This window comes from Echinops telfairi, unplaced genomic scaffold (genome assembly GCF_000313985.2).
Source record: "Echinops telfairi isolate 266 unplaced genomic scaffold, ASM31398v2 ScPeMD7_1;HRSCAF=3_0, whole genome shotgun sequence".
In the NCBI taxonomy this organism is placed as follows: domain Eukaryota; kingdom Metazoa; phylum Chordata; class Mammalia; order Afrosoricida; family Tenrecidae; genus Echinops; species Echinops telfairi.
The window spans coordinates 3,050,995-3,068,154 of record NW_022103896.1 but is presented as its reverse complement, the minus strand read 5'-3'; the positions used below and the strand labels follow the sequence as shown (position 1 = coordinate 3,068,154).

Sequence of the window (17,160 nt, the reverse complement as noted above, 5' to 3'; positions counted from 1 at the left end):
TCAATACTCACTGCCCAATACTCACTGCTCAATACTCACTGCCCAATACTCACTTCCCAATACTCACTGCTCAATACTCACTGTTTAATACTCACTGCCCAATACTCACTGTTCAATACTCACTGCCCAATACTCACTGCCCAATACTCACCGCTCAATACTCACTGTTCAATACTCACTGCCCAATACTCACTGCCCAATACTCACTGTTTAATACTCACTGCCCAATACTCACTGCTCAATACTCACTGCCCAGTACTCACTGCCCAATACTCATTGCTCAATACTCACTGCCCAATATTCACTGCTCAATATTCACTGCCCAATACTCACTGCCCAATACTCACTGCCCAATACTCACTGTTTAATACTCACTGCTCAATACTCACTGTTTAATACTCACTGCTCAATCTTCGCTCACTGCTCAATGCTCACCATTCAATGCTCACTGATCAAAACTCACTGTTCAATAGCCGCTGCTCAGTGCTCACTGCCCAATACTCACTGTTCGAGGGTCACTGCTGGGGAGCCCTGGCCAGCAGTTGCACCCCCTGCTCCACAGGAGAGCTGGCAACCACTTGGGACAGATGATGGCCCAGGAAATCCCAAGGGGCAGCTCTACTGTCATGTGGGGAGACTGACTGGACACCACCGAACAACATTTTCAAATTACGTTAGAGGATGGCGGATGGGAAATGAGTAATCATTAAAATCCAAAACCCAAACCCCAGCCTCACTGCCATCAAGGAGACTCTGATGCTCAGTTGCCCTACACAGCGCTTTAGAGACTGGGCTGTTTCATGGGAGCAAACAGGTTACGTCTTGCTCCGGCAGAGCAGCTGGAGGGTTTGAACCGCCAACCATGTGGTGGGCTGCCCAACAGTTAGCCCACCACACCATACACGCTGTGGTTTCCAGTCCAAAGTCTTAAAACCAGGCAGAACCTCAGGGATCCAGCTCCCACTGCACAGCTGGGGCCCAGAGACAGGCACCCTAGGAGCTGTCCAGGTGCTGAAGCGCCGCCTTCTCTGTGAGCCTGTCTGTAGCAGGCCCACCAGTGCCTGGGAGGGATGGTTCCATAGCAGAAGCCATCTTCCTAGACCACGGGGGAGGGGGACACAGAGGCAGGGAGGGGTGGCAGGGAGGAAGGTGGGAGCCAGGGAGGAGGGGAAGAGGCAGGAAGTGAGTGTGAGCTGTGGGAGGGACGGTGACTTCTTTTGCACTGCATCACTGCAAAGAGGGACAATAAAGTCGATAGTCAGGAGCCCTAGCAGCCTGTGGGCTCTAGTCCCAGAGACCCAGCTGCTGATGGCTCAGAGGGCAGGGACGGACAGAGAACGGGCCACAGGACATGTTGAAGTGGATCACTCTTGGCTCCTGTGGCCTCTGAACCCTAAGAAAAGGCAAGGCCCCCCACTCTGTCTGACCAGACTCAGCTTGCCTCAGAGTTTCCCACCAGCCAGCACCTTTCCTCCGCCGTCCCAGAAACCACTTGTCCCACCCTCGACCCCAGGCACCCTCTGCCCTCGCCCTCAGAGGGACGGTGGTGACCTGAGGCCGGGCTCCTGCTTAGGAGAAATGGCCTGCTGGGAGAAGCCTTTGAGCTGCTAGCCTAAGGTCAGCTCGTGGGTTTGGGAATGAGGACAGCCTTAGGGCTCTGGGGGGCACGTGTGTCTTGGCGGTCCTGTGGGGTCGCTGTGGATGGAGTGGACGCGGTGTGGGGGCGGGCTGGGGACTCAGCAAGGCCTCGCTCTATTTCCTTCTCTGCCCACTGCAGGCAGGGAGCAGGCCCGCTGCTGGCTTGTGCGTCTCCGCTCAGAGAAGGAAGTGAGGTTTCAGAAGTCGCCGGCCATGCCACAGCCCAGTGGGACTGCTCTCCTCACAGCAGAGGACTCTTTCTCCTCTCCCATCCCGGACGCTGCGCTGGGTGTGCGTGCATGCGTGGGCATGCACATGTGCAGTCATGCCAGTCCCCCAAGCCCACTGCCACAAAGTCGATGCCAACCCTCGTGGCCCTTCTTGGATGGAGAACAGTCCTTGGGGGGTTCCAAGACTGTACATCTCCACAGGAGTAGGCAGTTGGCTTGAACTGGCAGCCTTCCAGTTAGCGGCCCGGGGCTTAACCCGGGGCACCACTGGGGCATCTTGATTCATAGCCAAGAATTTATCATGAGGTCAACCACTCGTGGAGAGAGACCAGAAAAGGAGTTGCCCACTCTTCAGAAACCCAATCTATTGGGCAAGGATGACATCTCATTTATCATCATGAGTCATCTGTTACACGGGCCCTGGGGGGGTAGTGGTTAAGTGCTGGGCTGCTAACTGCAAGGTCAGCTGTTCAAAACCACCAGCTGCTCCTTAGGAGAAAGATGAGGCTTTCTACTCCAGTAAAGAGTTACAGTCTTGGAAACTGGGGTCCCAGGTGGGTACCCTGAATCAGGTGTACAGGGAGGTCCCAGGTGAGTGTTCTGAGTGGAGTGTGCCATCTCCAGGGGTGTACCATCTCTGGGGAATCCTGGGTGAGTATTCTTAATTAGGAGTACCACCCCCAGGGGGCTGCCTTCTCTGGGGCATACTGGATGCATGCCATGAATGGGGGGCAGGGTGCCATCTCTGGGGGGGTCCCAGGTGGGGGCCTTAAGTGGGGAGTGCCATCTCTAGGGGCTCTGGGTGGGTGGTTTGAGTGAGATGTATCATCACTGAGGGTCCCAGGCGGGTGTCCTACGTGGGGTGTGCCACCTCTGGGGGTTCCCGAGGGAGTGCTCTTAGAAGGGCATGCATCCACTCAGCACCCACACACCAGCTCTGAGGGAATCACTCCAGGTGCAGCAGCTGAGCCAGCCCATTTCAGCTCAGATGAATTAGTCAATTGTCATAAATAGACATTACACGCATGGACCGTCGGATTTAAGTGATTAACGAGCCTCTCGGCGTGGCTTTGCCTTCTCATCTGCACATTGAGCTTTCAGAGTGCCATGGTGTAAGGTGCTCACCTCTAGCCGGGCCCCTGGGCTGGGGGCCACCCGGCTGCCCATGGGGAGCTGTCCAGGGAGCGCCCAGATAAGCAAGCTGCTAGTCCACCTCTCGGGACCCCCCGTTACCCCCTCTGCGGAATGCTGACCCAACTAGTTGATAGGGCACCGACTGAACTGCCCAGGAACATGGTGGGAACTCAGTAGGTGCCATGGCATGGGTCTGGGATCACATGGTTCTGTGACAGAAGCTATGTGTACTCACAGGGCCTGTCCCACCAGAAGTACCGAGCGTGTGCACACGCACAAGCCTGCATAGGCACACGCCGACCAAGGGGCTGCAGAAAGGCTGTGGGCAGAATCACTTGGACCCATGCTCCTTTGCACACACAAACGGACACATACACACACGTGTCCACCCATGTGACCACCCACAGATGTGAAGCAAACACATGCCCTGGGCTACACACTGCCCTGGGCAGCGGTGGTGCTAGCCCAGTGCTCCTCCCATCCAGGGCAGGGTGTGGTGTGGTGTAGTGTGGTGTGGTGTGTGTGTGTGTCTTAGGATTTATAGCCCCTATCCGCAGAGGGAGCAATTCCATCCACAGCGCCAGCCCCCTCCCACAGACAACATCAGGAAAGCCGACCGTCCAGCTATAGCTCAAGTCGGCTGTGTGTGTCTGCCGGGGTGGAGAGCGAACTACATCTACTGTGGTGGCCACCACGGTGCCATGCCCACCAGGCTGGGACGTGGTTCTCAGCAGTTTGGCAGCTACACCATGGTGATCTGACCTGGCCGCTCTTGCCTAATTACCTCACTGTGCTGACCAGTTGGGGGAGGGTGTGTGTGCTGGGTGGAGACTGAGGCCCCGCCCAGAGACCCCAAGGGTCCATGGGCTGCAGCACGGTGCACCATTTCCCTTAGAGCAGTGGTCCTCAACCTTCCCGATGCCGGGACCCTTTCACATAGCGCCTCATGTGGGGGTGACCCCCAACCATAACATTACTTTCACTGCTACTTCTTCACTGCCATTTTGCTGTTGTTATGAATCGGGCGACCCGCAAAGGGGTCGCAACCCATAAGTTGAGAACTGCTGCCTTAGAACATGCCGTACCTGCTTCGGGCCCCACATGAGACCCCACCGCTCTCTCTATGGATGGGTGTCATATCAGGATCGATTTCCTAATAAAGTCTAAATATTTAGGAAATATTACTGAAGTGCATGAGGAAATTATTAGCCATCTCCCTCTTTGGGCTTTCCATCTGTCTGAACAGAGGTTGACAATAGCAAGTGTCTGCTGCGACTCCCTCTGTGCTGGGCGTCGGTACCAAATGCCGGGCAGGGGGAGGGAAGGGAGAGAAGGGGCATGCTAATGCCACTGGCCTCCCACTGAACCCACGTGCCACCTTCCTACCCTGGAAGCAGTGGAACATTCAGGTTGGCCCAGGCAAGAAGTCCTTCAAATACTCCCAATGAGGAAACACACAGGCCAAGTCCCCTGGCACCTGGCAAGTCTCCGGTCCCTATTTGTGGTGTGAATTATTAGGTGACAATAGGCCACAAGGTTGTCACCCACCCCCGGGGCAGGTGAGTGTGTGTGTGTGTGTGTGTGTGTGTGTGTGTGTGTGCAGCCTAGAAGCAAGGAGACCCCAAAACATCAGAGGCACATTTGTGATGCTCGCTTTCCAAGATCAGGAGCATTCTGGTGGTCAGTTCTGTCCCAGCGGTGTCCCCAGGTGGCAGCCCCGGGAACGTGAAGCTCTGGCACACTAGCTGAGATGGTGGTGGCCCCAGGTCATGCAGAGGACTGAAAGCAGGGCCCAGTGGCCCTGCTTCGGCAAGCCGCCAGCCAGGAAGGGCCTCGGAGCAGCTCTGCCCTGTTTACAGGGCCACCAGGAGTTGGAGCTGGCTTGATGGCCCTTAGCTTGGGCAGCCTGATGCCAAGCCCTGGTGGTCATATGCTGGGCTGCTCGCCGCAAGGCCAGCAGTTCAAAACCACCAGGACAGTCTGGAGGACGGCCCCCGTGCTGAGCTCCGTGGAGACGCCTGCATTTTCACTTCCTGCTGTACACGTGGCCATGGCCTTGAACTCCATGGCGGGGGGTGGGGGGCAGCTTCCCTTCACTCCCGGGGTCCCCGAGCAGGTCATTCTTGGTGACCTACCTACACGTAGCGCGCCTATTTTGTCACAAGTCCTTGGCGAGGTGGACCTACAAACCCAGATGCTCATGGGCCTGAAAGAAGGACCTTGTATCAGGCCCAGGACCCGTGTCTCCTGGGCTGAGGGCCTCCTCGGAACTTGGAGCAGTGTCCTCGGTGCCCGGGGGCAGCCCCACGGCGTCGGTCAGAGGCAGAGCCACAGAATGGCAAAAGCCCGTGCTGGCAGCGGGCACTTATACCAGCACTGCCTCTGAGCAAGCCTGCTCTCAGCCCTGCCACCAGTGGGTAGCCCCACCCTTGTCCCCTGGACCAGCTCCCATGAGCAAAGGTGAAACGCCCCACGGGCTTTCAGGGGGTGCTGGGGCCCATGGCCAGGCCGGCAATCTGCAGTAGCCCTCGGTGGATCAAAGCCGTGAATGCTCCGGACAGTTTCTCCTCACCCTTCAAAAGCCCCTCTGCAAAGCTGCCTGCAGCTGCCCCACATGTGATGTCCTCCTCTGAGCCCACCCAGTGCTCCGCACAGCCCCACCCATGACCCTCCAGGCCCCTTCCAGGTGCCCCAGCCTGTAAGTCTGCAGAGAAAGCTGGCCTCTCTGTTCCTAAGGACCTGGTGAGGGGGAGTCTCTGTGCGTCCTGCTCAACGAGGGAACAGTGGCCTAGGTTCTCAACAGAGTGTACACTCACTCACTCACTCACCCATTCATCCACTTGATCACCCATTCATCCACTCACTCATTCACCCCCTCACTCACTCACTCATCCATTCATCCACTTATCACCCATTCATCTACTCACTCATTTACCCACTCACTCACCCATTTATCCACTTGATCACCCATCCGTCCACTCACTCATTCGTCCACTCACTCAAACATTCATCCACTCACTCATTCACCCACTCACTCACTCACCCATTCATTCACTTATCACCCATTCATCCACTCACTCATTCACCCACTCACTCACCCATTGATCCACTTGATCACCCATCCGTCCACTCACTCATTCATCCACTCACTCAAACATTCATCTACTCACTTATTCACCCACTCACTCACTTACCCATTCATCCACTTATTCATCCTTCATCCACCTACTCACTCATTTACCCATTTATCCACTCACTCACCCACTCATCAACTCACCCATTCATCCACTTACTCACTCATTTACCTGTTTACCCACTCACTCACCCATTCGTCCACTCACTCATTCACCCATTCATCCACCTACCATGTTTCCCCGAAAGTAAGACATCCCCCCAAAATAAGACCTACTTACAGTTTTGCCTCTCGCTGAAATATAAGGCATCCCCCCAAAATAAGACCTCCCCGAACATAAGGCTTCCCCGATAATAAGGCCCCCCCGAAGCTACCGTAACTCTGTGGACTCCGGACCGTAGGGGGGCGGGGCGCCGCTGCGCAGCTCACTGTTGCCCACAGTGCAGCCGGAGCAGACAGGAAGTGTGAGTAAATGTACCACAGATTGTTGTACATAGAAATAACGATAGAAACAAGAAATTCTTGATACTGTAGGATTCAGTTTGTCTGGTTATGCTGGTTTGTGATGACAACTACTACCGTACCGTATACAGGTAATAAATTTCCTTTTTTGTTGTTCAACAATAAATGTGTGCCGTATTCTTCTTCATGGAAAAATAAGATATCCCCTGAAAATAAGACCTAGGGCATCTTTGGGAGCAAAAATTAATATAAGACACTGTCTTATTTTGGGGGGAACAGAGTACTCACTCATTCGTCTACTTACCCATTTATCCACTCAATCATTCACCCACTCACTCACTTACCCTTCATCCTTCATCCACTCACTCATGCACTCACTCATTATTCATTCCCTCTGTCCCTCCATCACCTCACTCAATCCCCGAGTGCCCACTAGAAGCCAGGCCTCTTTGGAAGCCCAGAGCATGTCAGCAACGTTACGGTGTGGCCCTTGCTGCCCTGGTCAGTGGTGCTGGTGGACTTCCACTTCCCAGACAACTCCCAGGTGAGAGCTGACGGCTGTCAGCGCCCATCACTAACCCGACTGACATCCAGGCCCCCAAACACGAGCAGGGACAGCTCCACCACCAGGCCTGTCCCCCACCAGGCGGATGGTTTGCCGGGGCGAGAGGATGCCCGCCAGTTGACCCCGCCTCCCCCGGCAGTGCCCCGAGCTTCCCGTGGGCACGCGGCCCCATGCCCTCCGATGCCTCCGTGGCCCCACAACAAGGATATGATGGTCCAGCGGATGTCCAGCTTGCTGTTGATCTCCAGCCCGCGGGCTTCCTGCCGCTCCTCCTCCAGCTGCCTGGGGTTTGCAAACTGCCCCTTCTCCCCGGGGGACTCAGGGAGACTCTCGAAGTTGAACTTGTCCACTTGAATGGCCATCCTAAGAGAGGGGAGAAACACGACAAGGGACTGGTCAGCTGGCTATGGGAAGTGGGCAGTGGCGCAGGGCAGGGCACTGTGTCCTGCGTCCTGGTCATCAGTCCTTCACCACAGCTCCGCTCCGGGAAGGTGAGATCATTGACTCCCAGGAGGTGCTGGGCAGGGCTGGGCAGGTGGGGGTGGGGGTGCACACGGTTTGGAAATGGAGGCACAGACAGAGAGACTCAAGCCCTCAAGAAGACCAAGTTCACCCAAGATGGAAATGCCACCCTGCAGTAGGGCAGGGGGGCCAAGGCCCAGTGGGCCTCAGACATGAACCCATCTGGGTTCTGGGTCCTCTTGAAAAATCAGGCCGTCCAGGCAGTCCCTGAGCCCCATGGTCATCTCCCCACCAGCTATCACCCCATACAAACCTGCCAGCCATCTCCCCACTGTACTCTCCTTTCTGGGGGTGAAAGCGGACTCTCCCTACACCCTCCCCACAGGTGCCTCACCCGGTACCTGTGTGGAGGGCACCCTACCTGCCTGTCTCGGCTCCCCCACATGGAGAATCCTCACTGCAGATGTGCTTTCTTGCAGGTGAAGAGGCCAGAAGTCTGAATTCAGGGCACCAGCCCAAGGCCTGAGGGGAAGGAGCCCTGGGGGTGTCGTGGTCACGTGTGGGGCTGCAATCTGCATGGTCGGCAGTTCAAAACCACCGGCAGCTCCTCGGGAGAAAGACTGGGCTTTCTACTCCCGTCAACAGTGATGGTCTAGGACACCCCCAGCACTGCCTCGATGACAGGGAGGTTTGGGGTTTGGAGAATCGTGGGAGGAGAGGGCATCTCTCATGGGGGCTCACAGCTCAGTCCATGCACTGCCCACTCCCCCTCCAGGTCTCCACAGCAGCACTGGGTCCTCCATGCCACCCTTCATGCCTTGCGTTGTCCACCCTGGTGGCCATATGATGGATTCCAGAATGTACCAGGCTCTCCCTGCCTGCTCAGGAGCCCCCTGCTCTGGCCGCTGGGCACTGCCAGCTCCACCAAGCCTTTGGGCAGGAGCGTGACATGGGCCTCCCTGGTTCACTGCACCCTGGCAGCACTGTCCCCAACCCCCTCTCTTACCCGTGGTCCCGGCATTCATCACAAACTGTCATTTCTGGAGTTGTTCATGTGCTGCCTTCCCTATGGGAGAGCCTTGAGGTGCTGCCACGGTGCCCAGGCTGGGAGCAATGCTCAGCACACGTGGTTGGTCCCTGAAATACTAGGTGGATGCAGGAACAGGAGCCTGCATGCCTGCCCTGACACCCCAATCCAGGTGCACTCTCTTCCTCACCATGCCCAGGCCTCTGTCTGGCCCGGCAGCAGTACCTGGCTACACCACCATCTCCCCCTGAGGAAGCCTGGGTTATGGTGCCCCTTCCCCTCGATATTCCAATGTGTACTGACAGGTGCAGGTATATACAGCCACGGCAGACATAACCAGGCACGGTGAGGAACAGTCAATGGGCCTGGGGGTGCACAGTTTTAGGGGGGCACCAAGGTCACCTGGCAGAGTTCACAAAGAGGAGGTTCTTTCTACACCCGACTTGGGTTAGCAGTGGGTAGGGCCTTCCGAGCCTGAGGGGCAGCTATTGGCCATGCTGAGTCTGCAGGAAAGAGGGGTGAGGGAAACTCAAGACGCAGGATAAGCCGTGGTGGCTAACGGGCCACGAGGACATGGTCTCCACCACCCTGAGACCAGAAGGCCCGACTGGTACCTGGCTACCACCACTGACCGCTCTGCAGGGGGTCGCAGGACAAGGTGCCAGGAGGAGCAGAGAAAATGGCGGAACAAAACTCCAAACACAAAGACCAGGCTTTTGGGTTGGCTTAAGATGTGTGGAACTGTCAAGCCTGGGCCCTTCGGCCACCCTTCGGGCCGGAGCCTGAGCTCACCCCCTCAGCTCCACTGCTCAGAGAAGGTCTGGTGGGGGTGGGGGGGGACCGTGGCACAGAGCAACCGACCGTGTGAGATGAGGAGGCCAGCACGTGCACAGGGGCGTCATTCGGTGGGGTGCGTAGGAAGGAGGGAGAAACAGGGTTTGGAACCATGGTGGGGAAGGGGCATGAGGGACGGCCCGTCCGGGGACAGTGGTCAAGGACACAAGAGCAAAGGCTCGGCATGGGTGCTGGAGAGAGAAGGGACTCGCCATGCAACTCTTCAGCCGATTCACAACAAACAGCTAAAAATACGCAAGGAAAACCAGGGCATGAGCACGGCTTGATAAACCAAGGAGAGACTCAGCTTCATTTCTATGTGATAAGAAGGACCAATTGAAACGCTCTCCATTTGGGTAACACCCACTACACACACACACACATATACACATACACGCGCATGCGCACACACACACATATATATATATACACACACACATACACGCGCATGCACACACACATACATATATATATACACACACATACACGCGCATGCACACACACACATATATGCACATACACACACAGATGCAAGTAAAACCATGCGTCTTGTCCAAAGACTTGGACATGCCCCAACACCAAACCCAGACTCCCAGCCCCGGTCCATTCTGACTCCCAGAGACGCTGGAGGGCCAAGGAGAGCTGACCCGACAGGGTTTCCAGACAGCCTCGTCTCTCTCCTTTGGGGAGACTGGTGGGCTTGAACCACAGGCTTTGTGGTTGGCAGCCCAGTGCCTGCCCCACAATGCCCCAGCTGCCCAGGCTCAAGGATGTGAGTAGGGATGGACTGATGGACAGGATCTAGTTCAGACTTTTCCTGCCGCAAGCGGATGGGCCCGGTGCAGTGGGCACACCGTGAAGGTGCGTCACACAGGGGAAGGGTGGCAGGCTGGGGTGGGGGGTTGTTTTGTTTCTCATGTCAGGGACCCCCGAGTGAAAAACGGCCAAGAGCCGGTCAGTGGGTGCAAACACCAGGGTTCTCATTCGGCACGGACACAGGTGTTTCCAGAGGACCAGCATGCTCTAATTGGCCTTTGGGGACCTGCCCTTTGGCAAGCAAGAGGCCAGAGGGACTGGTGTATGTGGTGCAGAAGTGCAAGATTCAGTCCAAATAAGAGGGGGGGGGGGGCAGAGCTGTGGGCTGCCAATCAATCCACAGCAGCCTGGTTGGCGTGGGGGTGGGAAGCGAGGCATCGGGCTGGGCTGCCCAAGGTCGAGCGAGGAGGAGGGTTCCTGAGTGTGTGTTGCACCTGGGAGACTTTAAAGTCTTCTATTTGCTGTTGTGTTCTGATCATAACAGCAGATCCGCTTGCCGCAGAAAGCGGGGTGGAAACTGCACGCAGGCTGGGTTTCGTGCACTCGCGGCCAGATCTTCACCCTACAGTCTCTGTCCTGAGGATGTGCGAGGGTCGGAGCGTGTCCCTCCTCACCCTCCACCCCCCACCCCAGCAAACAAAACTGCCAACTTGGCAGTTACATGGCGATGTCACCATTGCACACTGATGGGATCAGCGGATCAGCTGTTAGGCGATGAGGGGGGGATCCAACACCCTTTCCCAGCTCACAGGCCTCGCCTATAAGAGGTGGGGGCGGGGGGTTCCCTGGGGTGAGCGCTCATCTTACAGGAGGTCAAGGAGGGCAGGGAGTAGACGCCTAGTGTGCTGACGACTCCCCCATGTCTTGGATCCTCAGAGCTTTCCCACTGACAACAAGAACAAGTGACTGTCTAAAAAGGGCATGGCAAACACCTTTCTGCTCATGTTTGTCTGGATGGGCCCCCAGCGTGGCATTACTGGCATTGGGAGTGAACATGAGGGGTTGACACAGGAAGGGCCCCCTCCTGTGCGGGAGGCCCTCCCTGCCCCTTGCCCACTGGTGATGGCCAGTCCTTAGTCACTGGTGTCACAGACCCGTGTGTCCACTGGCAGTGCTGGGCACCCCAAGACTGACACTGCTCTGAGGACTCACGAACTCTTCCTCTTTCTCCCCAGCTGAGGGACCGACCGGGCCAGGGGCTGATTCTGACTTGCAGGAGCCCTACACTGTCAGTTACGGGGGCACACAGCCTCAGCTTCCTCCTGGGGAGTAGCCAACGCCCCACCCACTGTGCCACCAGGGCTCCCTGATGACCAGCAAAATCCCATGCCATCCCTCTGCCTCAAAGGTGACCGATGCTGACTTGAGCCGTCCCACAGAGGAGGCCAGCATGGGACTCGAGTTCCACTGAGCACGCTAATGTCACTGCCCTGCTTGGTGGCCCCAAGGGACCAAGCACATTAACCTTTCAGAGAAGGCCAGAGGGAGGGGGCGGGAGCCAAGGTCTGCAGCTGAAGGCGGGTTGTGGGACCACGCTCAGGCACTGCTGCCACCTGAGCTGTCCTGTCTGCTAGGGAGGACCAGCCTGAACTGTAAGGAACTGGGCCATTTCTTCCTGTGGCCTCGAGAGCCCCTCGCCGTGTTACGGCCCCTCCCTGATGGGGGCGCCAACCGGCCTGATTCCTCCCACCCAGACGGCCTAAGCAGAGGCTGTAGACCTAGAATGGTCTCTCTCCCCCAGCCCCCTTCCCAGCCAGACGCCACCCCATTCTGCATACACAGGGACTGCCCCTGCCTCTGTGGCATGCAAGGTTGCCACATGGCTCCTGGGCAGCCTGATTCTCCATCTGCCCCTTGACCAGGCAGTGATCTCTCTCGCTTGAGGCATGCACGGGTCAGGGCAGCGGCTGTGGGCTGTCAGTGGCTACCCTACCCCACTCCCACCAGAAGCTGGCCTGGCATTGCCCCACCCTCTGTGAGGAAAGCATTGGTCTACCCTGCCTGCCGTGGATGCATGCTGAGGACAGCCTGGGACTCGGTGGCCACCAGGCTCCCATCTTGAGAAGCCCTCTAGTTGACTTTGCTCATTGACTGCTAGGGGCAGCTAAGCCCGTATTGCAAGGCCTGGTGAGGTGAGCACTCACGACACGGGGCGGGACGTCAGCAGCTATCATGTTCGGCTTCCCCCACCATCCCCGCCTTCCTCCAGCCCCCCGACAAGGCCCGGAGTGGGCGAGCTACCCCTCCCCTCCAGTCTGATTCTCAGCCCAGGGTTCTCAGAGCCACTCTGTCTGGGCCCCCACCCCCACCCCCAACACTCCTGGATTCTGTTCCTCTTTGATGAGTTGGCGTTAATAAAATTAATACTATTATGGAATGCCAATTTTCATGTTTAATTTTATGGCCAAATGTGACAATAACCGTCAAAGAGTTGGCACTAAAAATAGGTGCTGTGATTTTTCAGAGGCACTGTGGGGAAAGGAAGTGGGGGTGGGGGGCAACAGAAAGAAAGTGGTTTTTAAAAAAATACCAGCTCAATCTGATCCTCTCTGAGCAGCTGATCAGCTCCCCTCACAAGTCGGTCCAATGACATTTAAATACAAATCGAGGAGCTGGTTTGAAAAGGACTAGCTGCGTATAATTAAACTGAACTTTCATCGGGACAAGTGACAATGCGGAGGCTGGTATTCTAAAGGTATATGGGGCGTCCGTCAGACAGCAGTTCTATTGGCCCAACAGAGTCCCCGCCTGTCCTCCACAGGGCAGGCAGGGTCGGCCACCCAGGGCCATCCTTCCCAAAGGGGACAGGACTGGAGACGCTCCCTGCAGACGCCGGCCTCACATCTAAGGAGGAGGCAGTCGGGAGGCCCGTGACCATGGCCACGGCAGACAGATACTTGGAGGGAACAAAAGAGCTGGTGCTCTCCTGTCGAAGTCCCACAAGGCCCAACGTGCCCAGGGCTGCACCAGCTCCAGGAGCAGGCCCGGAGCTCCAGGAAGTCCCGTCCCTGGGCGGCCCAGGTGAGGAGCACCTTGCCGTCCAGCCTTCACCTCCTCGACGCCAGCCTGGGAGGACATCTGTGCCGTGGAGCACCCTACCTGTGTGCAGAATGGACTTGCTCCCGGGGGCTTCCAAGGGCCTGCCAACCTGCTGCCCAGTCCCTGAACTTGTGACCATGCATGCCCCCGGGGAACCCAAACAACAGACCCCCCCCCACCCACACCCCCTGGGGCTGGCAACAGTGGTTGGAATCAGGCCACTAGCCCAAGGCCACAGGGATAGATATGCCGGAGAGGGCAAAGTTTAAAGTCAGGCCTCTGTGTAGGTGCCTGACACCAGTGGTCACAGTCAGTGACCAGGCCCTGAAGGATGTCATCCCCACGGGGGCCTTGCGATGCTGCTGTTCCAGGGCCCCATCAGAGGTGAGGGGCAGGCATGTGAGCGGAGTCCCACCTGCCCCGTGTGCTGGAGGACCCTGGTGGGCAGACTGCAGAGGAGACGGGACCACACCGGCAAAGGCTCCCCCAGTCATCCAAGGCGCCGACTTTTTCCTCCGTCTGGACACCCACCTCTTGGGTGGGGCAGTGGGGACGCGGCGGCCACTGTCTACAGCACACCCCACAAGCGTGGCTGGGGCCCTCATCAAGCTCATCAAGAGAGACACCCTGAAACAGCTCCCGGGGAACAGCCGCAGAGGGGAGGGTCTGAGGGGGCCTGGCCTGGATACAGGGGGAAGCCTGGGCACAGGGTCGGCCCCCGAGGCAGGGGACTGTATGGGCAGTGCCAAGGACAGCTGGCCCTGGGAAGCAGACTCCCCTTAGAGATAGGCATCCCTGGGAAGTGAGCTGGACCCCGGAGCCAGGCCATTCCGTACCCACTGCTCGGACAGAGAGTGTCCTGGGGCCACATGCCAAGCCTCCACCTGTTTCTGCACATGCGGTAGGTGTAGCGTGCTCTGCACACGTGCACAAGCAGATCCAGGAGCCTTGTCCCCACCCTGGGAGCGGGAGGGGGGTGAGCACCCAGCATTGGTCTGAGCTGGCCAGCCGCTTGGTGGAAGAAAGATCTAGCGTTTGGCTTCTATGGGATGACAGGTTTGGAAACCCTGCAGGGCAGCTGCACTCTGTCCTGCAGGGTCACCAAGAGTCCAGATGGACTTGACAGCCCCTAGCAACCACACTGCTTCCCGCTGCCCTGCTGGCATAGTCAGTGACCCACCAGGCTGCTCACCCAAAGGTCGGAAGTTCAAAGCCACCAGCCGCTCCTCGGGAGAAAGACGAGGCTCTCTCTACTCCCCACTGTCCCTTCTTCACAGAGCATTCCTCAAGTGTGACGGGGCACCCAGCACAGGCGGGGCAGCACTCAAACAGGGACAGCGGGAGTCGGGCTCCCCTCCAGACTGTGTGGGCCTCCATGTGGGGCTCCCCCTACAGCCTCCCTCCTATGGCCTCTGTCCCTTCCCCAGGGGCTACCCAACTCTACAGCCTCTGCCCCTCCCCTAAAGGTCTCTTCCTGACTGACCAGAGCGGCCTGGCCTCTCACCATGCCTTTGTGGTGGCCAGACGACATCCAAACCCCGAATTCCAGGATGAGAGGGCCACAGAGGGCAGAGCAGCCAACAAAAGCACCTGGGGAGAGGTTGTCCAGTCATAGGGAAGGCACAGCCAGCCCCCCCGTTACTGCCCAGAAGCAGGTGGTTCACCTTGAGTCCCAAGGTACCTCCCAGAGACCAGCCCCGGAACCCCTGACAGTGCCGGTTCAAGTCCAGCAGCCACTCCTCGGGAGAAAGCTGAGGCTGTCTGCTCCGGAAAGACTGACAGCTCCTGAACCCCACACAGGGTGGCTGCAGGCTGGGAAGGACTCGGAGGAGGTGATGGGCTTGGTCTTCGCCTGCTGTCCACTCGGTTTTGACCCCCAGCGACCTCGTGCACAACAGAACCCAACACCGCCTGGTCCGGCCCGGTCCTCACAATGGCTACATTTGAGCCCATTCCTGCCGCCATGGGTGTCAGTTCACCTCGCGTGCACGGGGGGCCTTCCACTCCTTCCTGGTCCTCTCTGCTGTTGTGCTGTTCCCACCTGTTTGACCCCAGGCACAACAAACTGTCCCCACGTTTGAGCCCGTTGCTGCAGCTGCTGTGGCAGGCGATCTCATCAGGGGCCCTCCTCTCTCTCTGACCCTCTGCTTTATGGAGCACGATGTCCTTCTCCAGGGACGAGGTGTGTGAGGAGTCTCTCCCCGCTGGCTGCTAAGGAGCGTCTGGCTATTCTTCTTCCAAGGCAGGCTTGTTGGTCTGGGCTTAGGCAGCCCAGGCAAATACATTGGTGGCTGGACTGCTCGACTGCCCATCTGCTAGGGCTCTGGGCTCACCTACAGCCTCCCCAGCCTGCCCCCAGGGGCATCTCTGAGGCCCTGCTGCAGCCCCCACTCCAGGGCATCATCCTAGCTTGTCGTCTCCCCAGTTGGCGCACCTTCCCGGACACCCTCCTGGCCACCTGTGGCCGAGAGGCAGGAGAGAAGCCAAGCAGTAACGTGTTGATTCGTTGTAGTTTTTTTTTTAATCTGAGCGTTTATATCACGTTCTATCCTAGTCAGCATTATCACCCTCATCTTCTTCATTTCACGGTCCATGCTGTGCAGGCACCACTGTGCCGGACAGAAGGAAATGAAATGGGGCTGATGGGGGCGGGGTGAGGTGGGGGGCAATATACAAACATGTGCGTGGAGCAGAGGGCAGGACCCAGTGGCCAGCACCGACTGGCCTTCTCCCTGCACAGAGATGGGACTCGGGGCTGGGGACCCTGGCTTGGAGGAGGGTCCCTCAAATCGCTCGGGGCTCATTTTGTTAACAACTTCAGGACTCGTGCTTTGCAAGTACATGAGGCACAGTCGCTGAGCAGGGCCACGGGGCTGTCGTTCTTTGGGGAAGCGGGCTGCCACGTCTTTCTCCTGAGGAGCAGCTGCCGGGCTTGAACTGGCCCTGTTGGGTGTTCCAGACTGGTCTCTGGGAGGCGTGCTGCCAGCACTTGGTTTCAAGGCACCCTTGGGCTCGACCTGGACCACCAACCTTCTGAGCATCAGCTGTGGGGCCGGCCGTGCCTGCCACATTTCTGTGGGCAGGTAGCACCGCCTGTGGGTTCTGAGTCTGTGCGTCTTTATAGCCTCGTCTTTCTCCCACAGAGCGGCTAGTGGGCTCGAACTGCTGGCCTTGTGGTCAGCAGCCCGTCGTGCAACCCACCGGGCCCTCGAGGCTCCTAGTGTGCACTCTACACACAGAAACCAAGAGCAGCGCACACTGCACAGGAGCCAGGACTCTCCAGCAGCAGAGTCTGAGACGATGGTGCCCGGAACAAAGACAGCCACCCACCACCTGCCCTGAGCGTGTGTTCCTCTCCACAGGCCTGGCAGTCATCCGGTCCCAGCACCAGGCTCCTGATGCCTCTCCAGAGTCTCTCAGTCTGCTGAGCACCACCTGTCTGCACTGGCTGATGATGACAGAGACCCACTGCTGCACCTGCCCCTTCTCCAACCTCACAGACAAGGAGACCTACACAGGTTCATGCCCATACCTGCCCCGTCTCCAACCTCACACAGGTTCATGCCCACACCTGCCCGTCTCCAACCTCACACAGGTTCATGCCCACACCTGCCCCGTCTCCAACCTCACAGACAAGGAGACCTACACAGGTTCATGCCCACCTGCCCCGTCTCCAACCTCACAGACACAGAGACCTTGCACAGGTTCATGCCCACACATGCCCTGTCTCCAACCTCACACAGGTTCATGCCCACACCTGCCCCGTCTCCAACCTCACAGACACAGAGACCTTGCACAGGCTCATGCCCACACCTGCCCC

At 57.8% G+C, this 17,160-nt stretch overlaps 1 protein-coding gene across 1 annotated transcript in view; it reads right to left on the bottom strand.

Moving 5' to 3' along the window:
* TRAPPC9 (trafficking protein particle complex subunit 9) overlaps positions 1-17,160 on the bottom strand; it is a 313,018-nt gene that overhangs the window by 40,842 nt on the left and 255,016 nt on the right. The window contains exon 18 of the mRNA XM_045286911.1: positions 7,372-7,525. Coding sequence (XP_045142846.1) covers positions 7,372-7,525 — 154 coding nt within the window. The remainder of the gene's footprint in view (positions 1-7,371; positions 7,526-17,160) is intronic.